The sequence below is a fragment of the Platichthys flesus genome, chromosome 16 (assembly GCF_949316205.1).
Source record: "Platichthys flesus chromosome 16, fPlaFle2.1, whole genome shotgun sequence".
NCBI classification, from domain to species: domain Eukaryota; kingdom Metazoa; phylum Chordata; class Actinopteri; order Pleuronectiformes; family Pleuronectidae; genus Platichthys; species Platichthys flesus.
In genome coordinates, this window is record NC_084960.1 from 10,303,906 (window position 1) to 10,327,401 (window position 23,496).

The following is a 23,496-nucleotide window of genomic DNA, read 5'->3' on the forward strand; positions in this document are numbered from 1 at the left end:
TTACCCCAAACATATATAAAGAGCATATATGGATATATATTTACTTCAAAGACACACTTAGTGATTTATGAACTACATCAAATTCAGCTCTGTTTACATACACAAATATGTAATCTAATCTTATTAAAACACACTGCATCTACTCTCACTCTAACATAATCCCATTAACAGCAGCAAAAAGCACATTCACATGCTAGACCCGTTGGTTGTGGTCCTTCATTTCGTAATCACTGCAGATTACAATTCTGTGTTTTGGAGTTTATAGTAGGACTACATTTTTTTAACGATTGGGTTACTATTTGTGGCTCAAATATGCGGAACAATATAGTGATTGAAAGTAGCCCTTGTATTTAAAATGACACAAAAACCGGATGTTTTACTGGATTTACTACTTTTGTATTTCATTGATGAACCCTTCACTGTGCACTTAATTCATTCCAGTTTGAGATTGTGATCATGTGGACTCTAGCTGCTGAATTTGTAATCTAATGAAGAAAAATGCAATCCAAAGTGACTGACAAAACATAGGATGTTAAACAACCTTCAGATTTACAGACTCAAGCATCACTGCATGCAGCGTCAGAAGCTTAATCGATAGTTCATGTTAGTTTTCGCTATAACAACTTTTTAAAGTGAGATCGTCAGGCAGCCATTGGGGCGCACATGGGGCCGAGTGCGCGCGCACGTCCCCATCCAGGACTGCACATTCCACCTTAAATGGAAGGGAAAAAAATCTCTCGAGTGAAACTTTTCGCTGCAATCCGTCGCTCCACCTTAAGCGCACACGCAAACGCAGGAGGCGTTCAGCGAGGTTTCCGCTTCTCAGTCGGGCTCGGACCGCGGCGCACGAAAAACACCGTGAGTGACGAACACGGCCTGACGCACTAAGCAAAGAAGAAAAGAGCGAAAAGAAGCGAGCGAGGAGAGATGTCCGAGTCCAAGTACCGAGAGTGGATCCTGGACACCATCGACTCGCTGCGGTCGCGGAAAGCCCGGCCGGACTTGGAGAGAATTTGCAGAATGGTCCGAAGACGACACGGGTCCGAGCCCGACCGAACCTGCGCGGAGCTGGAGAAACTGATCCAGGAGCAGACGGTGCTCAAAGTTAACTACAAGGGCTCCGTCTCGTACCGGAACGCCGCCAAGGTGCAGCGGAGGAGCCGCAAAAAGGACGATGTAACGTTAGCTGCGGCGGCGAGACGGAGCGCGGTGGAGGACGCCAGCCACTCGGACTTGAGCAACGGGGACAGCGCTCTCGGTCCCGCAGACCAGGACGAGGAGGACCTGGAGGTACGTTGACGCGAGGAGGACATGTTTCCCCTCCGCTCATTATCATGTCACATCACGGCACATTAACAGGTGGAGATAGGAGCTCGGTATGCTGGCTGTGTGTGCGCGCGGTCTCGTTGTCAACGTGTGTTTTCAGTGTGTCTGCACACGGGAGTGGTGAGGGGAAAGGGGGGGGGGGGGGGGGGGGGGGAGTGATTTTGCAAGTGCACCCGAAAAAAAAACTGCCGCAGACGGGGAGCGGCGGTTGGACCTCGCTCGAGCGCTACCGAGGTGGAGGAGAAAAAAAAAAAAAAAAAACGAAGGTGCGCGTGAAGTGAGAGCGTGGCACGTTGAACAAGGCGCCGGCGGAGGAGCGCCTCAACATGGACGCTGCGGACGGGCACGAAAAGTTGCGCCGTCCCGTTCGTCCGCAAAAACAATAAAAGCCCGAGCCTCCATTATCAGCGGCAGAAAGCGCTTTTCAAGCCCCAAACTCGGCGTTGAGCGAAGGGGAGGAGGACGGGGGGGGGGGTCAAGTTTATATGGAAGTAGTCTCCTGGAGCCGGTAGTGCTTTCAAAATACAACCACCCAAATGAGCTCTCTTCGACGGTGCTTTTATTTTTGTGAGCTCGGACCGGAAACGCGTGTGCTCGTCCGCAGCCACTTTTCAACAGTGGGAGTGGGTGAAGGGAAAGAATGAAAAAAAAAAAAAAAAAAAGTCTGAAACACCGCGGATGTGGGAGCCCGATGGGGGGACGGTGGGACGTTGTGGGGTTGTTGATTGTTTCATTTTATTTTGTTACATGTCGAGGGGGAACTCAGAACAGCCGTCCCGGGCCAAACAGCAAACATGTCGCCAGAATCACGTCCAGACGCATTTTTATATCCCATCGGTCCATGACGAGATGCCCCCCCCCCTCCCAGTACCCCTCCTCCTCCTCCCGTCTGGACTTTTAAATGTAAGAGCCCATCATCCTGTTCTGCGCTGTGGAGACATGTCGCGAATCCACGACCATCGACGCTAAAGTTCCCCGCGACACACGTCGGTCCGGCTCGCGTTTGCAAACTGCGTCTGTTTTCTGCAGCGATGCACGATCGCAGACGCAGTGCATAAAGTCAAACCCCTGCATCCATTGTCGGACATACTGATGCCGAGCCCGGTCACGTTCAGACGGGTTCGGCGCTGAAGCCGCCCGCCGTGGCCTCCCGCTGGTCCCGCGCAGCAGCGGCTCGTCACCTTCAGCCGTGCCCGTCGGAGCCGATCGCTGACAGCGGGCTGAGATGAACCGCATGATCGTAAAGTGGCGAAATCGACAGTGCGCGAGAGCTGAAGTCAACGCAAAGCGACCGCAAACTGTTCGTCCGGCTCTACATGGCGGATGCGTCTGTCCGATTTGGGTTAAGCTGAGATCAAATAGACTTTGTTCTCAGTCGCGTATTGATAACGAACGAGCGCTTGGTCACTTTGTACCGGCGGCTGCGTCTCCTCCGGGGCTTGTTATGCAGCTTTTACCCGAGTACGAGGGTAAAAAAAAATGTGAGCAGTGACGTGTCCGATAACGGACTCATTATTTTTTTTTTTGCGTTACTCTTTCCGCCGCTGCAAATCGTTGACCCGGTGCAAAGTCAAAGTGAGCGAAAATCGACGGGTTCTCGTCGCGATCGGATCGGACTGTTGATCCGTCCGTCGAGTTAAAGCTCTGGGGGGGGGGGTTTGTGTCTCCGGTGCCGCTTTGCCGCCGCTCGGCCCCGGGAAGCGCTCGATCCGTTAAAGAGCACAGACACAATGGCGAGGTCTCTACCGCGGCTCCCCAAACTCCATGCGCACTTTGGAGGAAATTTCAGAAAAAAAAAAAAAAAAAAAACGAGAAATCGCCTCCCATCGGCCCCTTTTCCTTTACGCTCTCTGCCGTGTGTTTGAATGGTTGGTCATAAAGGCCTCTGAATACGGGGACGCACCGTGCGCGTATCGGCTGATGGGGACCGTGTCGTGCGTGTGTGTGTGTGGAGATCCTCGGGGAGGGTGGTGGTGTCGGTGCCGGGGCATCGTGTTTTTGTGACCGTGTCCTCGGTGAAAGTTGTGTGAAATGCAGCGCGGCGGGTGAAAGCCGTACCAGCGCCTCTGCTCCTCTCGGGCGCGGGGCGGGCTCTAGTGCGCTCTTGTGCTCGACACTGCCGAGTCCTGGACACGCAGTCGCACACAAGGTAATTTCTCACTCTGGGCGCCGTCGACCAAAAAAAAAAAAGGAAAGGGGGGCACGGAGCCAACGAAAGGAAAGAGTGCGCGTGTGTTACACCAAGTTGCATATCAGATAACATAGATCCCGTGCACATAGGTTTAATTGCGTGTAAATGCATTTGTGGTCGCAGGGCTTCCCTGACTATCTGCACACAACACTCCCTTCACCGCGGGGAGGGAAGGAGGTATCCTAAGGCAATAATTTACCACCACAGCGGTCAAATGTCCACATCTGTATGAGCATGTTCTCCTCAGTTATGACAACAACCAGGCTCACACGGTTCAAGTTTGTGTGTCTTAATGAACTTCATCGTTTAGAAAGGATCTCCTCCCATCAAGCTTAATCTCTATTGATCCATCAGAATATTAGGACCTTCTTGTGTTGCGTGTTTGAACCCTGCACCCAACTTAGGATGTTTTACATATCATATAATCACATCCTATCATGCAGTTTATTTTTTAGACTGTTGCTTTAAAATGCAAAAGGATGTAAATTGAACATATGCCTGTGTTTTTGCAGGCTGACACTTCTATGGCTATGGACACAGACAGTAATGCAGATGAGGAGGGGGCTGATGAAAGCCAGGACGGGCAGGACAGGCCGTCCCCTGGCCGCACGCATGAAGATGCCGTGGTGCACTGTAGCGCTGTGCGAGCATTCTCTGCCCCCTGCTCTCCCTCTGGCACCCGGCCCGGACCCGGCCTCGGCTCTGGCCCCGGCTCGGGGCCGGACTCTGTCTCTTTCCAGAAGGCTGGTGAGAGGCCCAGCTCCTTGCCCCCCTCCAGCCCCAGGGCCCTCGCACACAATGACTGGGCTTATGATTCTGCTGTCTGCCCAGCGGAGCGCCAGCACCCAGGAATGCAGAGAGACAAAGGTAGTCACACTGCTAGACACAGTCTGATACGCACACCCGGAATTATGGAGCACTCTGAGATTGCTTAATGTGCCGGCTGTATGCATAGTTTTGCACCAGTAATCAAAAAAGGGTTGGAGGTGTTTTACTGTCTCGATGATGAATTGCAGGGTGACACAGTTGTTGACAGTAGAAAATGCCTTATAGTCCAGAGACGGAGTTGCAGGAGGAAACACTATGGCTTAGCAATACCCTTCTGCAGTTAGAAGTGATTCATTGGGTTATTTATAGCAGCTATTGAGGTTTAATGGACAACGTTAAAAATGCACTTGTTTTATTAATGATCAAATGAATAGTTCAGGTAAATAAAGTAAGGTGTGGACAGTACGGAGGATACTAGTGTGCAATGCTAATTGTTTGCTCTGTGTTAGAAGCGGCCTTGAAGCCAGCGGTCCCCTCCGTAACTACCAGCCCCTGTGCTTTAAAGAATAACGTGAAGAAAGAAGATGGAGGAAAGGTGGAAGACAGCAGCCCTTTGTCCGACCAGCTTGTACCAGACTATGCAGCACGACTGGTAATTGGCGTTTATTCCCTTCTGTGACATATAACAACACTTGCGTGTCTCCCGCGTCTTTGATGCCTATGCTTTTCACCCGACATTGTCATGTTTCATTCGTTTTGTTCGGTTTGGTTTCGCCAACAGGACGAGAGCAGGAATGTGTCCGATGGAAGGCCGCAGACACTGTCACTGCCATCTGACAACTGTGAGTTAACGAGTTCCGCATTTTTATTTGTTAAAGCTGCTGTGTAGCCTGTGTTAGAGGAAACATAGATCACTCCACTGCTCTCACATTTTGGAAACTTGTTTGTAAATAACCACACAAACACGTAACTAATGACAGGCTCACACCATTCTAGTTGTTATTTGGCTGTCCTTACTAGCGCTTGCCTCGAGGCCCACTTAAGATTTTTTAAATGTTTGACGAACTTGTTCCGCCGCCCTCCGTCCAGGTGGTGTACCCTCTGACTGTTAAACATGCTCACTGCCTTTGTGCATCACTGCCCCTTTAATGGCAGAAGCTTGAGGAAGTTTAGAAGATTATGCATATTGATATTTTTAAGGGTCAAGAATCGCCACTTGACCATTTTATAAAAACATAATAGAGAGTTCAAATTTTTTTTTCTGTATAAATACGTTTTTTTTCTTCTGGCTTGCTGCATATGAAGATGGATGGCGCCCTAAAGTGAGGCCAAAATTCCTCAAATGCCCCCTGTTGGCTTGTGTCAGTATAGGTAATGCCTCCTCCATGTAAGTGGATGGGGCCAGGAATCAAACTAAAAAGTCAGAATTTACACCAAATAAATTGCCCTTAAATATGTTTCCTGTCATTTAGGGCAGTTCTTAGCCATATGTCACTGTGAACTTAACCTGTGATGGCATTTTCATCTTTGCCATCATGTGACACATGACATAGACAAAAACGCAGTTTTCTTGGGTATTCCTCCAAGGCAAACTACATTCAGTTCGGCCAGCATCCTGTGAAAGCAGCCTGTTTTAGTAAGGGTGCTGCATCTGCTCTCATTCATTGTACCCCCACTGTATTGAGCCGTGAACTAAGTCTAATAGAAAAACAAAGTGTACCATGACAGCAGAGGCCTTAGTTAGGCAAACTATTACCATGGAAAGGCATCATTTCCATTCTTTCTATCCACTCTGCTGCTGTTTGTTTGACATGACACCGGTGTATGTCAAGAGTATGAAGCTGAACATTAATTGAACATTTTATTGAATTTATTTTGCACATTCAATTATAAAGAGTTTGAGCACACAGAGAGCCTTCTCTTTGCTTCCATAGTGAATCATGTTAACTTGGGCCTTAAGATAGATACTGTGGCCATTCATTGCATGTTTTCTATGTGGATATAGTAAGTTAGATGGACAACTGTTGTGGTCTGAGGCAGAAAATGAATGTAATTTGATTCCCTTTTGGTTACAGGTACATTTAAAAAGAGGATAGATATATCACTCTTTACGGCAACTGAAGATGTTCTTCTGAATGGTGGTAAAGGCGAAGAAATGTGAGTATCTTTTATTGAAATAGATCTTTACTCTTTCCACTCAATCAGATAATGTCCATTCTCCCCTTTCAAAAATGGATTTACACACCTTTATTAACCTTTGCCCAACCTTTCTTTTTTAAATAATGACTCCATTGTGCATTAATAGTGCTTAATTCTGAGGGGCAACACTTTAAAAATACAGTTAACTATTCACAAGTCCACATAAAGGCTTTAAAATACTAAAGTGGGAAATAGTGTTCTTGTGTGGTCATTGTTTCTGACTCTCTTTATTCACTTCATCCAGCTCTGTGAAGAAGGAAAAGATGAGCCAGAACTTGTTGCAGTGGACCGTGACAGATGTGGCAACTTACTTCTCAGCTGCGGGCTTTCCAGAGCAGGCTATGGCGTTTCGGACACAGGTTAGTGCACCACCACAAGCTGCCACAGAGGGCGCCACACGTTCACTGAAAGCCAAGCCTGCATTCCATCACCTTAAAGGGATAGTTCACCCAAAAATGATAATTCCCTCAATATCTACTAACCACTATGCAGATGGGGGGTGGGTGAAGTATTTGAGTCCACAGAACCCTTTGCGAGTCTCAGGGTTACACAGTGTTGCAGCCAAATCCAGTACAATTGAGGTAAATGGTGTCCGATTCTTCAAACGCAAAAAAAAACACATAAAATGCCTCCATACAGCTCCTGTGATGTCAACCAAGTGTCCATAGGCCCCAACATTCTAATGCGACTCGAAACGGAGTCATTTATACAATGTATTTAGCCTAAATGTCCTCTGATATCCTCCTGTTGAGACCTTTGGAGCATGGATCCCATTTCATTTTTGGTGAACTATCCCTTTAAGTATTTTTAGCCGAGGTTAATGTGTAGTGTCTTGCATTGTCTACATATAGTTAACTGCAAGTTGTGACCAGTCTTTAGCTGCATAGTCTGGGCTTCATTCCTCAAATGATTGGGAATATTCCCTGACTTCTCTCTCGAAGTTTAAGATACACTGTTTTAAAAATGATTTGATCTTCATACAAAATGTTTTTTAAGAGAAATAAAGCATTCAGCACAAGGCTCTCCAGAAACTCAAGGCTGATTCAAAATGAGATCATGTTTTATTTTTCTCACCAACAGGAAATCGATGGGAAGTCCCTTCTCCTAATGCAGCGCAGTGATGTGTTGACCGGTTTGTCTATCCGTCTCGGCCCTGCCCTCAAAATCTACGAGCGCCACGTGAAGGTGCTGCAGAGGACCCACTTCCTGGAATTCGAAGACCTCTGAAGGATTGGTTCCCATGGCGGACAGACGATGCTGCATTGACCCACAGATGCATGCAGTGCCCTCTCCCATCTGGATCCTGCCACCCACCTTCATATCCAGTATATGTAGAGGGTGAGTGGGGAGAGAAAGGCTGCGGTGGAATGAACTTTCACTGTGAGAATGACCAGAGACTGAAAGAAAGTCATCCTACCTCTCATTACGGTCTTTGGTTTCAAATACTTGCCATTTCACCCATGTGAGGACAGTGTGAAGGCAATAGACTGCTGCAATCAGAGTTTGATTTAAGAGCAAGGATCGTCCTGCAAGACTTAAAGATGGGTGATACAGCCGGTGAAGAGCACTCAACCTTGCACCAAGTGCACCACCTATGGGCTAATGTAATCACACATACAAGATTGCTGTGGCAAAGTGTTGTCGCGGTTTTGGGTCCACAAGAAACTGTTGGTTTGTTGCAGGTTGGAGATTCATCGCCTGTATCCTCCCTCTGTCTTTTATGTTACCTTCTGTCAGTCCAGAAAAGGTATGTAAGTCACACAGATAAACACAAAGCACATCTGTTGTGCATTTTCCTTTCTTCATATTCTGAAATGATTTAAATGTAATCAAAGTGCTGGGGGAAGTCAGACAATCTACATATCTGCATCACAAGTCAACAGAGTCTGATTTCTGTCTTATAATGCTGCTGATGCTGGAGACCGTCTTTGTGGTATAACCAAGATGATGTACTACTACTTGCTGGCAAGGCAATATGTTTCTTGTTTTATCTTATTATATATAAATTAATGTGGTCCAACTTAATACAGTTGCATTCTGGGAACAATTTCAGATAGCTGTGATCAGTCGATGTGCTGCCTAATAAAATTGTTTTTTATACATAAGCAAACTTAAGTAATAAACATGCGGGAAATGTCATTGCAATACTGAGTTATTGTTTTGAATTAAATACAGTTGCTCGGCACCTGCAGATTTCTTGATCAAATGCAATATTATGTTGTGTTTTCATCCATGTGTAACTTATCCAGCATCTCTTTGTGGTTTAATCAAAGCCACTTGAATTGTAACATTCCATTTGATGTAGTCAACATCTCCCAAATATCTCGTCTTGTTTATTTTGTCTGTAACATTGACACCTCTTCCAGAGTCTCAAATAAAGCTTGTGTCTCTCTGTTCAGCCGTCTGTTTTTTTTTGTCTGATGGCCCTTTCAGTCAGTCAATATGGTAAACAAAACTTCCACCGCAGATAACATTTCTGCTCAACAGTTTCCTCTCAGATTCAAATTACAGCAGGACCATTTTCAATATCAACCAAATCTCTCATTTATTAAGGAGGCTCAGCTGATGCAGCCTGGATTTTGAATGAACTTTTCCTAATATCCTGTTTACGAATTTAACCCTGCACAAATAGTCAGATAAGTACAAAACAATAATAGGTTGGGAAAAAACAGGCTCCATGAAAAATGCACATAACACACGGATACAAGTTTGATGACTGAAACGTGGTCTTTTAGCTTTTTCAGCTTGTAGCTTTTGAAATGTAATTGTCCTGTGTGACTAAGAGGTGTATTTTTGTGCAGACGTGTCTGTGCATGCTATGAACAGTGTTGTTCTCTCTGTTACTTTTCCTATGCCAGACATGCACTCATGCTCATGTAAAGTCGAAAGTAAAGCCAAGGTGAAAAACCCAGGAATCGGAATACAAGTTCTAATCCTGATCTAATGGCAGCTAAATAATGTGTAGGTCAGTTGGATCTGTCAGATCAGTGCTGAGCTGCGTGAGGCCACACAGTTGTCAGCTCCAGGCTGCAAACTAGTTTGACAATGCAGATTAGCCCCTTTGTTTCCCAGCTCTGTGGGAAACTTCACTGATTGGACTGCGGACAGCTACGAACATATTGCAAACAAAACTCTCCATCACATATTTTACAACTCATCAAAGTAGCAAAATAAAAAGGACAAGTCTTCATCTCTGTCTTCAAATCCACATACATTAAATTAAGACTGTTCTGTATTTCCTTCCTTTGCCAGTAACAGTCCTGCATTCACCAGTCTGTAACTGCAACTCTGCATAATGGCTGGACATGCTTCATGGAGTTCATGTGATCAAGATGTTTCCATGCCGTTCACCTCAGGACACAGTCTGACATCCAAATGGACAGAGGAGGGCCACAACAAGGACCCAGTCAGGGGGGAGCTGGGGTGTGTGTGGCAACCTTTGTTTCCTCTGGCTCTACAGGATGAATGGGAGTATGGACGAGCGCAGGGTTGGATAATCTCTGAACTCCTTCAAGTAGCCGCGGTGTTTGCCTTTGGCCCACACGGTCATCTGGATGAAGGCCACGAGAGTGAAGAAAGCCACGGGCACACACTGGGTCATCACTGTGAAGCCGATCCAGGAGCCCAGCTGTTAGCAAGGAGTTCACACAGACACACACACATACACACATACACACAGTGCATTGAGATTCATGGTAAAAGTGCAGTGTGTAACCAGTAGATGGCAGCATCATATATTACAAGCCTATAAAACACAGTATCGGCTGCTGGGGTTGTATACACAGTCTATAGTAATTTAAAGTTGGCTTCAATAATTTAATGCAAAACATGATTTGTGCAATTAAACAGATTAACATGTAATTTGAATAACATCTTTAATACACACTGGTTTGTAATTATAAATACAAACTTTTACAAATGTATTATTCATGTAAATAGATACAAATTGGCATAATGTTTGAAAAAAATCTCAATCTGATTTAATGATTTTTATTTTACATGTTATATACGAAAATCATTCTTATTGGAAATTATAGTATTTCAAATTTTTTATTCAAATGTAATTAAAATTCTCATCACAACATTCAACATTATATATTTTTTAAATAAATCGGTCGTAAAATGATGTCTGAGTGGATTTGTGTATCTTCTCACCTCGTACGTGTAATTCGGACAAGAAATGAGCCAGAAAATCCACGTGAATGGATTTTTCGTTGGATAAGGAATCTTTTTGGATTTTGAACCTGAGAGGGAAACACAGATTAATCGTTGCCTTTGCCCTGAAATGGACACCATTATATCAGTGGCAAAAAATGCTCACCTGTAATTTTGAGGTTACGTAGTGCAATATGGATGGACAAATTCCCCAGTTGACAGACCTGCGTGAAAGATGAACATCTATGAAACTCAAATTTATCTGGGAGATGAATTTTCCCGAGCCAGAAAGATGCGTCTTCTACACACGTGGGAACTCACCAAGAAAATGTAAAGTCCTGCATTCATCTGCTGCGGCCCGTAATCTGTTGATGTTTCACACAAACAAAGATCAAGTTGGATGTCGACTGCGACTGATGAGTTCAAGTGAGAATCGCAGTGTTCAGCACTTACAGGGAGGCGTGTAGAGAGGGTGGTTAATGTAGTACGCCATCCACGCTGCAGTGCACCAGTAATAGCCACAGTTCTGGAATAGAAAGGGGGCTATAATAAGTTAAAGTGTCAGGGTGAGGCAGCGGCTTCGCCTACTGTTGATTTCCAAGGACAAGAACACTGAGCTAAAGCATGAATATCAAAGTTCAGATTATGAAACACGCTCACCTTGAATATGTTTCTGAGAGGCATGGTCCCGTGGGAGATACGATGGACGAACAGCGTCTCCAAAATCCTTTTGACGTAGTGGAGGGAGTGACACATGGAGGCCAAGCTGCAACAGGGCACACACACACACACACACACACACACACACACACACACACACACAAAGTCCAATGCTGAGCAATGATTTATACATCGTCCACCTGCAGTCAATTATACTTGGCCCTAACTCAGTGTCGACATTGTAATACGCTCCACAACTGGTTGCCATGTTGAGCGGGGGGGCATCTGTGCAGAGACACACTGCAGCAGCAGCCAGACAGATCCGTGAAAACACGACACTCACTGTACGACCCACAACTTGCTGCTGGTGAAGTCGTACTTCGGAGAGTAGATGAAGGGGAGCCGGAAGTAGAACATTAAGTAGATGATCAGTGGACCCACGCACTCCGACAGGAACACCTGCGGGGAGCAGAGAACAGACAGAGGTCCAAACAAAACACATCAGCTATTAAGGTTTGTTTCTTTAGGATAACATATGTTTATAATCCATGTTTTATCTGTGTCACTTCCTAGGTGCTCTAGGGAGCTGGAGTCAATCCCAGCTGACACTGGGCGAGAAGCGGGAGTTCGCCAATCAAACATTTTAAGGATATAATGATAAGGTTATAGTGAATTGTGCTCTGCCATTCTAGTTATCTATGCTGTTTTTCCTTTGCGGAGCCAATCCCAGCTGACTGTGGTCGACAGGTAGGACACATAGACAGGGTCGTCGGTGTCGGCAGGGTCCACTTACTCTCCAGTAAACCTAACTTGTACGTATTTGGAATGTGGGAGAATTCCGAAGAAAACTCTTGCAGAGACGGAGAGAATATGCAAACTCCACACAGGAAAGGCCCTGGTTGAAAAGGGAATCAAACAGAGAACCTTCTTGCTGTGAGGCGACAGTGCTAACTACCGTCCACACTAACCAGTAAATCATTTGTCCTTGACAGAGCAGCACTTTGCCAGTCTACGCTCCCTGCTAAAGGGAGAACATGTAACTTACACCAGCAGGTCTCCACCCAACCCCAACCCAACTTGTCAAGTGCACCTCAATGCAAAAACAGTCCGACTACTTCTCCTCAGCACTGGCAACAATTCAGTGTAACAATAATAGTATTTAACATGTACCCATGGAGCAAATAAGACGCTAAGACACCTTGTAATACCAGCTTTCCACAAATTATACGATCAAGAGGAGCTGCAAAGCTGACAGGGAAGTCGATCCCTGAATCAGCACGTTAACCAGAGCCCTGGCTCAGCGTGCCTGACCATCAGCTACTGGTGCTCTCTGCCGGGGCACCACCCTGCACCCACTGGCATCGTGGCCGAACGCCTGGCAGGGAGCTGGGGGTTGTGTCAGTGGGACTGGTAAAGACAGGGAATGTACAGCATGTGTGGGCAAGAGAGAGCAAAGAGGTGCAGTGAAAGGCAGGTGAGAGGTCATGGGGATAAACACCTTTGGGAGAAATGGGGCCACGAGATTATATATCCTAGGACACAAGGCGGGCACAGGGAGAGGTGACTGAAAGATGAACCACAGCCGAGCACCACTATCTGTCCCTGCGCACTGATATTTGTTTTCCAGGCAGAGAAGAGTGCGTGCTTATATTGAAAATGCAAGAATTTGACCACAACAGTGGTTTTGCATGCTCTTAATCCACTGAGAGAAAACATTTTGTGCTTTGCAGACCAATTTGAAAAGCAGGCCCCTGCATTCCAGTGCTAGTTTGTCATAACCAAATCCTCCCCAGAAAGAGAACATGAAAAAGCGAGCAGGGTTTTTCTTGCCGCATAAACATTGATATTCAAAGGATTAGATCTCAAAGCATCCTTGGAATCAGCAACAAACTGAATTACCATTTTCAAACCTTGGCAAAGACCAGTTCATTTCTTATGAATCAATACCAAATGAAGGGAAGAAGATATCTAAAAACACATTATATCGTGAACCATAGCTCACAGTGAAGTCAAGCATCAGCTAACACATGCAACACTTCCTAATAGCGCACTCACAGTTCCCCATGTGAGCTGGGGTCCGAGGTCACTGAAGTAAAAGCTGGCGGTGGTTCCCACAGGAAGTGTCTGCAGAACATCCTCATCCCTGAGACACTTGGCCTCTGAGAAACGGGACAGATGAGAGCAGACACCATCAGATGACATGTTGTTCAACAGGGCTGGAAATATCTGTGGAGGTTATTGGGACAAAGCAGACGTACTTGGATCCAGACGCAGAGATTGCCTGGCGGGGTACCACTTTTGATCTGTGGAAATGGAGAGATTGTTATCTAATGTAAACCAAAGCCAACCACATTAAACATGTTATCTTCATTTATTAAACTTACACGATTTGTGGAACAAGGCTTTAATATCCAAGATAGTGGCAGTCGGCTCCACCTGCAACCAAACCCCACAGATAATCACAATCAGAGACATTCGTGAGCTGCCAAATATAAAAGATAAAATAAAAGATGTAATGTAATGTAATGTGATATATAAGATACTGAGAACTGAAAAATACAGTCATGTTGTGTTACTGTATTTACTGCGGAAATTGTCATTTATTTTGCAACGTGACTCTGCACATCTACACAAGCTGCTATAAACACGCGTGTCCCTCGCTCGCCTGTTAGCCCAGTGCAGAACAGAAGAGTCCAGCCTGGTTGAAGAGGGAATTCTCACCTCTTCACTGCAACCCCGGCTCGATACAAAAACCTGACTGATAACGGCTGCACTTGACCAGGCCGCCGGTGAAGCAGATGATTATCTTTCAAATTACCCGTCTGCTAACAGTGATGACTCTGTGGTTCTTGAGCTGAAGCAAACACGGCTCCTCTTACTCCACTGGAGAGTATTTGCAGTCTCTGCCCGTGCTGCTTTTAGCACAGACGTGTGACTGTTTAAATAAAGAAAAATAATGAAACAGAAATCCCTGATAGGTGATCAAATCTGACGCATCTCAAAAATGACCTAAATAGCTGTGATCAGAAGTTATTTTTAGTCCTGCAAAATCATTATGCTCAAATATAAAAGCTGGGTGTAATCAGAGAACCTCCATCATGGTGACGCTCACCTTATCCAGCAGTAAGAGTTTCTCCCTGGTCTTCAAGTCCACAATCTCCACCTCAAAGTAAACTGTCCTTTTGGCCTTTTTGGGAGGTTTCGGTTTTGGCCTGGGTGTGGATTTCTTATCGGAGTCTGCTGTCGTCTCCTTCTTTGCCTCTAAGGCGAGTACATCCATGATAAGGTCCGATCCCAAACCTCAGCAGCCCTTCAAAAGAATCTGTGATCGCGTCCCCTCACGTCGTCCCTGTGCAGCCGCTCCCAGCTCTCCCTCTCCACAGACCTGCCAGTCCAACTAAAGTGTGTCTTCTTCGGTGACTTCTCGGAATAGCTCCAGGGGAAGAGTGACGTGTGTGAGACCATAAACAACTTTTTTTCCCCCCAGTATATCATGAAGCGAATGAGGAGAGGTGGTCTGAAAGCATGAAGTGAACCTGCTCCTCACCTGAATAGCGGCCTCTTCATGATCCACAATACCCCCTGCCCGCACACCCAACCCCCTTCAGGCAACAAAACGCACCGAAGACGAAACCGGAGAGCCCCAAGACATAATCCAAAGAGCGCCATCGACAAGGCTATATATAAGTTGCCTGATTTGCTCTGCAGAGGCCTGGTAACCTTGGGAAACCATGTAGGCCTACCGCCGTGCCCAGTGTCGAATGCTAGTGTGCTCTGATTAGACCTACAGGACACAACTCCGGATTTTACCCTGCTCCTCGCCTGGATACACGGAGGTGGAGCCCCATTAAAAGCCTGATCCACGGGATGAAAAGACCTCCACATGCCAACACCATGCACCCCCCCCCCCCTTCCTCTGACCACCTGTGAGCCTGGTATGCTTTTCTCCTCCTGACCTCCAGGACACAAAAAGACAAACATGTTTATTTCGGGGTCTCCTACATGTGTGGTTCAAGGTTCAGAAGGAGCCAAAAACTTGCTTCCAACATAACTTCAAGGAGGATGGATTCATTTTTGTTGTGGCGGGAGGCGGGTTTAGAAAATGTTGATTGGGAGAAGATCAGAGACGCCGTTCATCACGCAGGGTCAACTGAAGCATTGCGCATAGCCAACTGCATATCTATATTCTATGGTCTATTTATAACCAGGAGTCCGGGCCAGCAGCGAGCAGTGCTATAACTGTTTCCAGCCCTGGAATCTTTTTTTTCTTCTCACTCTTATATAATAAAAATCCCTCTGCTAACACTAATCATTTTGATACTAATGGCCGGAAACAATGAAATGCATGGAGAAAAATATTTCGAACGTGTACCAGGCTCTATTTTAAAGGTCGTAACACTTGGGTCTGACATGTGAGGAATGCCATGACAGGCTGCTCCACGGGCTCAGCGGTCCTCTGTGTCATATTTGTTGAAACACTAATACATTTATATCTAGTTTATGTGAAGGTGGCTTTAAGAAAAATTGACAAATGTACAAATGTAATATTTTCCTTTCTGTGACTGCAACAGGTCAACACACACACAACTACACATTCCAATATAAAATATTAGCTCTATGAGATACCTTATTCAACTTTTTGTGATTCACAGAGCTTGTGATTTGATGTGGTTTTAGAGTCTGTAGTTAATGTCCCGAGTCAGGACATAGGCTGGGTGAGACCACTCTCACTCTGGACATAATGTATTTCAACTTGTGCCCTCTGAGGGGCGCTATGGAACACTTTACAGCCATTGATCAAGCAGACCCAAGGGTGATTATGCTCATTTTATAGGCAGATGTCTGTGCTGATGCTGCTTTACACTGAAAGATGTTTCTAATAATATGTCCAGTAAACCTTCATGGATGTAGACATTTATTGCAGGATGATGTTTTGGACTCTTTTGATTTTAGCTAGACGCTAATACACTTGGACATTTTGGGGATTTGGTATGTAATAGCTCCAACACACTTTGTCTAACCATTGGAACATAAACACACTCGGCTCATTCAGGACATTGTTGCTGTCACTTCAGCTCTTCCTACTTCAGATTGTTGGGCTTAAGTTGGCAATGACCTCTGTATACTTTAACGAACGTCAACCATTCAAACATCAAAATGTTCTTATTGTTGATTTTGTGTGTATCTTCTCTCAACTTTTTAAAATATTCAACTTTATCTTAGATTTGGGTGCTTCTACTGACACCAACTGCAGCTTGCTTTTATTGTTTTCAACCATTCAAACATAAATATTCAGCTTGTTCAGTATATTTCAGCTTTCAATTTCATTAGGGCACGAGCACCGATAGTGCGAAGTTCCAATGCTTTTCGTTTGATTATTCAGGAATATTGAACACATTCAAAAACTCATGAAAATGTACTTATTCTGGAGTAATTGGAAATGGGTGTGGCAAAAAGGACCACAGTCCCAGCTTATTCTTCATGTCAATCAGTCTATTAAGTATATACGGTTATATTTTGAGCTTTATTTTGTTGATCTAGCTACATTAACTAGCCAGAAAAAGAACAGCTGGTTAGTATTGTGCATATTTCTATTTCTCACTATAAATGGATTGTAAAATAAGATTAAATGCATCAAATGTGCAAAACCAGCTCTGTGAAATGAATGGTAGGTGTTTGAGTTAATACATCCTGTTTGGGTCATTTTTGACCCATGGGTGTAAAAGTGATGTAGAACTTAGGCTTGTCCACTAACTGTTTACCTGTTGCTGTAACAATGTCAACACGTGTACGTAAAGGAAAAGCACACATTCCCATGTGTGCATGACTGTCGGGTTGTTGGTTTTGAGAAGTACCTCAAAGTAAAAGTGTGGAATATTTCCAAAATGGCCACTTAATGCAAAATAGCAGGCTTCCTGTTGCGTCTTTTCCAATTGCACCTGAGACTTTTTTGTTTGTCTGGTCATGATACACATGTGTATTGATTTTTGTGAAGATCGGTCAAAGTGAACACGTTCCGGTGGTCTCGGGGGGAACCGTTGAGCAATATTGTCCACACCCCTTAAAAATACCTTCAGAATACGTACATTTTCACCACTTTCTAATTTTCTGCAAATTTTGGTAAGAATTTGAGCATGTTAAAGCACTCAAAAAGCCAATTCATTTGCCTGAATAATAATCCTTACAATTTCCATAGGGCCTCACTGTCTGTCAGTGCCTGTTGGGGCTCGGGCCCTAAGAATGTATGCATGCTTATAAAGTAAGGAAGGAAAATAGTTATTTGTGGTTATCAAAAACAAGATATTTAATGAACACTTAGAATTGTTGTCAATTTGCTTTAATGTCAGTGTTGGTGACATTTCTTTGTCCTATTCATCTTTCGTTTTGAAATATTCAGCCTTTTCAGAGGTCTGATTACCTCGTAACATGAAACAAAACACTGCACTTTCATTCGGAGGAGCCTCTGCTGAGCGAAGTGTGTTTTGGTTTTAATCCAGTTATTCTATTGACGCGTCATCCGTCACTTCCTCAGTTGCAGCGTGGCTCAGACGCAACCGGAAGTATTTGGCGGGGACTCCTCTCGGCCCGGTGCTGATGACACACAGCTGCAGCTTCTTCCAGAAGTTTCCTCTCACGAGCTTCAATGACCCGACTTCCACGGTCGGAGTCTCCCGGTGAGAAAACGGTGCGTCGCGGTGTTTCGTGCTTTTAAATCCAGTGACAGTTCCTCGCGTCGTTTCGGCTCGGAGTTTCAAATAAGAAGTTACCCGTTGTGAGAGTGTGACCAGTCGGGGGGAGCGACCACCCTTCGCCGTTAGCTAGCCCGGCTACTGTGGCGGATCCTGTCCCCGTCACCCGGTGACCACCGACCGGACCCGCTGGATGTGCCGCTGCCACGGAGCGGAAGCTAAGGCCTGGGGTGATGCTCGTATGAGGAGGAACTGAGCACACTCCGGGATGGTTGCCGATTACTACACGGTGCTGGGAATAGCCAGAGGTGCGTCCGAGGAGGAGATTAAGAAGGCGTACAGAAAACAGGCCCTTCGCTACCACCCCGACAAGAACAAGTCCGCCGGAGCCGAGGATCGATTCAAGGAGATCGCGGAAGCCTACGATGTCCTCAGCGATGCCAAGAAGAAGGACATCTATGATAAGCATGGCGAAAAAGGTAACGCTGCTCCGCTCTTCGTCGTCATCGTCTTCATCGCCACGCTTGTGTTGTTGTCTCTACTAACATGGGTAGTTTGCGGGTCAGCTCATGATCTGATAAGGGCTTGGCGTTGAAACGGCTTGTGATCATCGCAATTCAACTTCATCAATACCAAAAAGAAAACATTATCTGTAAGCTTCACACTAATATGTTAATTTGCGATTTATAGTGATAATAATCGATATCCACTGGTGAGATCACTTCTTTTTTTATTGTGATATCGTTTCGGCCCAGCAATGATGCAAAAATGGCTCATTGATGTGTCTGTCATCAGGCTGCATCAGTAACCACACAATAAACGTGTGTGTGTGTGTGGTGCGTGTACAATAGCTGTAGAATATGCTGGAAACAGCGAGTTCTTGCCTGTCCCGTCAGTCCGTCTCTGGAATGAAACAGCTACTCCGACTCCGTTATGAACGGACGGGCGGACGGATACGACGTTTTATGAGACGAGAACAACAACAGAAGAGGAGACGGAGGCACACAGCGGTGCCAGGGCACACACAGCATGCCGCTTGATGCCGCCCAGAGACATCTGGTGCCTCTGGTGGAAACCAACAGGCTGTAGCGGCGAGCTACAAACTAGTGTTTTGTCTGTTGTTCAACCCCCTCACCTCAAAAGACATTATAGTGAGGTGGATAAATGACAAAAAACCTCATTAAACAACAAAGGATATTTATTGATACATATTTTAGTTATTTTGACAACAGAAGTTGACTTAAGTTTGAAGATAAAATGAAAAATGTAACTCTTTTAACACATGTGCATGTGCAGTTTTATTCAACCCCCAGCTTAAGAACTTTGTGGCGCATCCTCTAGCTTATTATAACTTCTAACAAACAGCTTTGGATCACTGTCTTTCTGGAAAGTCCAAAGATCAGCAAGGTTTAATTTGTCAACAGAAGGCATCACAATCCTCTTTAAAATGGCCTGGTATTTCGAGAATCCATGATGCCACGTACACGATCAAGATTGCCAGCTCCTGCCGCAGAAAAACCGCCCAACATCATCAGCGACCGAACATCAGGCTTATAGTTGTCACTGAAGCACTTGAACCAGCCTTCATCAGGTCATCCTGCGGGTGTCTTGCAGTCACACAGGGGTTTCTCTTAGTTGTTCTGACTAAGTTGCTGAGAGCCCTTGATGACATGTTGCGCTCACATGCATTATTTGTGATGATTTTGTGTATCGCTCAACTCATAAAGAAGTCATCCAAAGCAAAATCCTGCTTTTTGACAAAACTGTGATCGATAAATCTTTAAAATCTTTGGGGGGTTGAATATTTCTGATTATGGAGTAGCATATATCGGCCTTTAAGGCTCTTTAACCAGTTTGAAAATACTCTGATTTGTGCCTCGGTGGGGGTGTTACAGTCCACATCATTATGGGATGACATTGTTTCAAAGCTAGATTGAATTTTTATTCATGCTTCTGTCACCTTCTGGTCTTGGAAGTGTTTCAGTAGTGACCTGGGAAAATTAGACTGACAATAGAATTTTTTAATAAAGTTGTTTTGAATCTGAAATTGAGCAGGACATGTATCAAATGTAAAATAAATGTTTAAATTGAGACACTATTTTCTAAATTATCTTTTGCGACAAAAATAGTTCCTGACAAGTTAAAGTACATATCTCCATGTTTTTTTTTCTTTTCAGGATTAAAGGGTTCGGCCGGCGGTGGAGGTCGAGGACACAGCGATCAAAGCTACCACTACTCCTTCCATGGAGACCCTCACGCAATGTTCACAGAGTTCTTCGGAGGCCGCAGCCCGTTTGACCATTTATTCTCACAGAATGGGGAGGATGACAGGGACGTCAACGACTCCTTCCCGGGGTTTGGTGCTGGAGGCATGAGTGGCATGGGAGGCATGAGTGGCATGGGAGGCATGGGAGGCATGGGTGGGATGGGTGGGTTTCCCAGGCCCTTCAAACCCCATACAGGAGGCTCCCGCAGGCCGCATGAGAAGAAGAAGGACCCGCCCGTTGTGCACGAGCTGAAGGTGAGCCTCGAGGAGGTTTTCTCAGGCTGCTCGAAAAAGATGAAGATCTCCCGCAAGACACTGAACCCGGACGGCTGCACCATGCGCAGCGAGGACAAGATTCTAACAGTCGACATCAAACGTGGCTGGAAGGACGGGACAAAAATCACCTTTCCCAGGGAGGGAGATGAAACTCCCACCAACATCCCTGCAGACGTGGTGTTCGTGGTCAAAGACAAACCCCACCCGGTGTTCAGACGAGAGGGCTCAGATATCATTTACCCTGCAAAAATATCACTCAGAGAAGTAAGTGATATCATAACTAAAGAATCAGACATGCAGTTTTCCTTTTAGTGCACATAGGGAAAAAAATGGTTACCTGTTCTAGTAACCACATTTTGACTCAAGATGCTGATGCTTCCTACTCTCTCTGTTTCTCTCTCCAGGCGTTGTGTGGATGCACAGTCAACGCACCGACGCTGGACGGCCGGACCATCACTGTGTCTTCCAGAGACGTTGTCAAACCGGGAATGAAGAAGCGTGTCGCTGGAGAAGGGCTGCCCCTGTCCAAGTGCCCCGAGAAAAGGGGCGACATGATCTTGGACTTCAGCGTTAAATTCCCTGACAAACTCGGACAAAGCACGCGGGACGCTCTCAAACAGATCCTCCCGCCGTGACTCGACGATCGAAGTTTGCCCTCAAGTGTAACAACTCTGACACTCTCTCTGTCCATCCTTGAGCCGGACAGTTGGAGGCACAGGGCAGATTTGGTTCCAGCTGTGTTATGTTACCACGTGAACACCAAACCCACATTCTGAGCCAGTATCCAGTCAGTGTAATAAGCGTCTCAAGACTTGAGGTTGAGTAACAGTGTTAAGCATCGGCCTGCTTCAGTGTCAGGCTTAAGTTAGAAAAATAAACCGTAGCAAGTGTGTGTGTGTGTGTAAATGTTATGGCTGCAAGAAGGAGAGGGACTTAACAGTTCACTAAATTATATTGATTGAACATTTTATTTAGAGTTGGAGGATGTGGTTTCAGTTTAGCACTTTTTTTGGGAAAAGCTTTAAAGTAGCACCCAGCTGATTAACACTATCTCAGGTGCACTGATGTATGCTTGAATGTAGATATAACTACATTAACCGACAGGATGTGATTAGTTTCAGCTGCCAATGATTTTTGAATTACACAGTCAGGTATCATTATACACATTTTAAATGTAGGAAAGACTGCACTGCAGATCACTGTCCTCTATCAGGAGATATCAGAGTTACCCTATCAAAGAAATCCAATGTGTTGAAGACAGCCCATCATTCAAAATGTTCACTTTAACAATACCCTCTTTCAACAGGATTGCACTCTTTACTGTGTAACCTATTAGAATCATTGTGCCAAATAATCATCCCTGTTCGTTTCAAAATATGTATATGTGTGAGGTCTTAAATGTTGAGCATGTGTGTGTCCCGTCATGTGTAGCTTACAAATGATTAAAATCTTAAAGCTAAATTCCTTCATCGTACCTATTATAGATGAGCAACGTCTGTGTGATATTTCCCTACCTCCTCATTTGTTTCTTCTCTGTTTGATGAGTCATTTCATCTAAAGCCACTGAGCTCTTTGTCTTTTTTTTTTTATGAGATAAGATATAAGACTGGTGCTTAAGTGCGATGGGTCAAATTCAAATGTGTTTAAACCCCTGATTTAAAGGCCTGCAGAATATATACTTTTTTTAAAGCCTACATTATTCTGCCTTTTATTTCTTTTATCAGACAGTGTTCACTATAACATGCACAGCATCTGGAAATATTTTAAGTTTTACTCCTCTTACTGTGGAGGTTTGTAAACCAGGTGGTTCATTTGCACACTAAGTATTTCAGTGTTGACGTATCCACTGTGAGAAGAAGCCGAGAACTTTGCGGCGGTCGTTTCTTTCCTAAACCTGCTCCTGCTGGAGTTTCACGTTTCTAACTGACTCAAACATGTGGTTCAACATGATTGTAGTAGAGATGTGTAATCTCTGTAATGTTTAACTTTTTTTTGTTGAAAAAAAATATTTTTTTCCCTTGCACATGGTTTTCCTTTTTACGGGAAAATGTTTATGTATTATTTTTGTTTTACTTCCTGTTTATGTAATTCTTCAGAGTGGGATTTAGGATATAATTTTTTCTAAAGGTTTTTCCTATGCTGTGATGATTAGATTTTGCAGATTAAAGAAAGCGACATATGTCTTTGATTAAGGTCTATTTGTTTTGATTAATGAGGATGTTTTACAATGATTAAAGCATTTCCCCCTGAAACCCTTCTCTCAAATGTCACTGTATTTTTACTCCCCTTATGCAATACACATTTCTTTTATGGGTCAGATTACTAAAGAAAAGGCCTGCAGCTCTAACCATGCTGCCTGGGAGGCTGACATGACCATTACAATGTAAATTATGAAAGTTAAACCACTCAGCACTGTAGTAAATGCAATAATTTCTCTGAAATATTGTATTTCTTTACTTTTTCATAATAATAGCGCTCAAGAAATGCATATAAAGGAGATAGCCAGCTATTATATGCTACACACCAACAGGCTGCACAGTGGCTGTGATTAAAACATCTGGTAAAAATGTATTCTTTTTTCTCTTTTATAAACCTCTGTACATTTAAAAAAAATCATATATAAACACAGTATGAGCAGTTCAAGTCATCTCAGTTAATCGTCAACAATCATCACTTCTGGCTAAAATCTTTAAATGTAACCTTTATAATAGTCTGGTGTAGTTACGCAATGTGGCCATCAGAGGGTGTTGTATACTCATGGATATCAACAAACCATGAGAATTTAGGTTCACAGAAAAAAAAATGTAACTTAATAAAAAAAAGTTCAGGGTGTACAATTTAGATGAGCTGAAATCAGCTGTACTGATTTCATGTCGACACAAATAAACAATAATGAAGTCCACAATCGGGGTGATTCTTACCTCTAAATTGTTCTTTCTTCTCCTCCTCTACTTTGCTGTTCAAGC

The 23,496-nt window shown here is 44.5% G+C and overlaps 3 protein-coding genes across 4 annotated transcripts; 2 read left to right on the top strand and 1 right to left on the bottom strand.

Moving 5' to 3' along the window:
* Positions 1 to 610: 610 nt before the first annotated feature.
* samd1a (sterile alpha motif domain containing 1a) lies at positions 611 to 8,880 on the top strand. Of its 2 annotated transcripts, none has more exons than XM_062408995.1 (7): positions 611 to 1,290; positions 4,030 to 4,384; positions 4,798 to 4,937; positions 5,067 to 5,127; positions 6,361 to 6,442; positions 6,729 to 6,843; positions 7,565 to 8,880. In XM_062408995.1, exons 1-7 carry the CDS (start codon positions 928 to 930, stop codon positions 7,709 to 7,711), a joined length of 1,263 nt encoding a protein of 420 aa, XP_062264979.1. In that variant the 5' UTR covers positions 611 to 927; the 3' UTR covers positions 7,712 to 8,880. The 2 variants fall into 2 exon arrangements, with proteins under 2 accessions (XP_062264979.1, XP_062264978.1); XM_062408994.1 differs by having other exon boundaries at positions 621 to 1,290; positions 4,795 to 4,937.
* Positions 8,881 to 9,003: 123 nt separating this feature from the next.
* On the bottom strand, positions 9,004 to 15,102 carry tecra (trans-2,3-enoyl-CoA reductase a). The gene is made up of 11 exons (XM_062408996.1): positions 14,412 to 15,102; positions 13,684 to 13,735; positions 13,558 to 13,602; positions 13,355 to 13,458; positions 11,643 to 11,758; positions 11,300 to 11,405; positions 11,093 to 11,165; positions 10,961 to 11,004; positions 10,806 to 10,863; positions 10,640 to 10,728; positions 9,004 to 10,112 (listed from the first exon to the last, which is right to left on the bottom strand). The coding sequence occupies exons 1-11, from the start codon at positions 14,577 to 14,579 to the stop codon at positions 9,939 to 9,941; spliced, it is 1,029 nt and encodes a 342-aa protein (XP_062264980.1). The 5' UTR covers positions 14,580 to 15,102; the 3' UTR covers positions 9,004 to 9,938.
* A 2,779-nt stretch (positions 15,103 to 17,881) lies between these two features.
* On the top strand, positions 17,882 to 22,787 carry dnajb1a (DnaJ heat shock protein family (Hsp40) member B1a). Its single transcript, XM_062408997.1, has 3 exons — positions 17,882 to 18,467; positions 20,166 to 20,794; positions 20,935 to 22,787. The coding sequence occupies exons 1-3, from the start codon at positions 18,257 to 18,259 to the stop codon at positions 21,163 to 21,165; spliced, it is 1,071 nt and encodes a 356-aa protein (XP_062264981.1). The 5' UTR covers positions 17,882 to 18,256; the 3' UTR covers positions 21,166 to 22,787.
* The last annotated feature ends 709 nt before the right edge of the window (positions 22,788 to 23,496 follow it).

Bases quoted from the DNA above. Each gene is read 5' to 3' on its own strand.
- samd1a (XM_062408994.1), top strand. From the start codon at position 928: ATGTCCGAGTCCAAGTACCGAGAGTGGATCCTGGACACCATCGACTCG. The intron at 1,291-4,029 runs GTACGTTGACGC...GTGTTTTTGCAG, and splicing joins AGGACGAGGAGGACCTGGAG to GCTGACACTTCTATGGCTAT. The intron at 4,938-5,066 runs GTAATTGGCGTT...TTTCGCCAACAG, and splicing joins CAGACTATGCAGCACGACTG to GACGAGAGCAGGAATGTGTC.
- dnajb1a (XM_062408997.1), top strand. From the start codon at position 18,257: ATGGTTGCCGATTACTACACGGTGCTGGGAATAGCCAGAGGTGCGTCC. The intron at 18,468-20,165 runs GTAACGCTGCTC...TTTTCTTTTCAG, and splicing joins TGATAAGCATGGCGAAAAAG to GATTAAAGGGTTCGGCCGGC. The intron at 20,795-20,934 runs GTAAGTGATATC...TTCTCTCTCCAG, and splicing joins CAAAAATATCACTCAGAGAA to GCGTTGTGTGGATGCACAGT.
- tecra (XM_062408996.1), bottom strand. From the start codon at position 14,579: ATGGATGTACTCGCCTTAGAGGCAAAGAAGGAGACGACAGCAGACTCC. The intron at 13,459-13,557 runs GTACGTCTGCTT...CCCGTTTCTCAG, and splicing joins ATCTCTGCGTCTGGATCCAA to AGGCCAAGTGTCTCAGGGAT. The intron at 10,113-10,639 runs GTGAGAAGATAC...CCTTGCTAACAG, and splicing joins GTCCGAATTACACGTACGAG to CTGGGCTCCTGGATCGGCTT.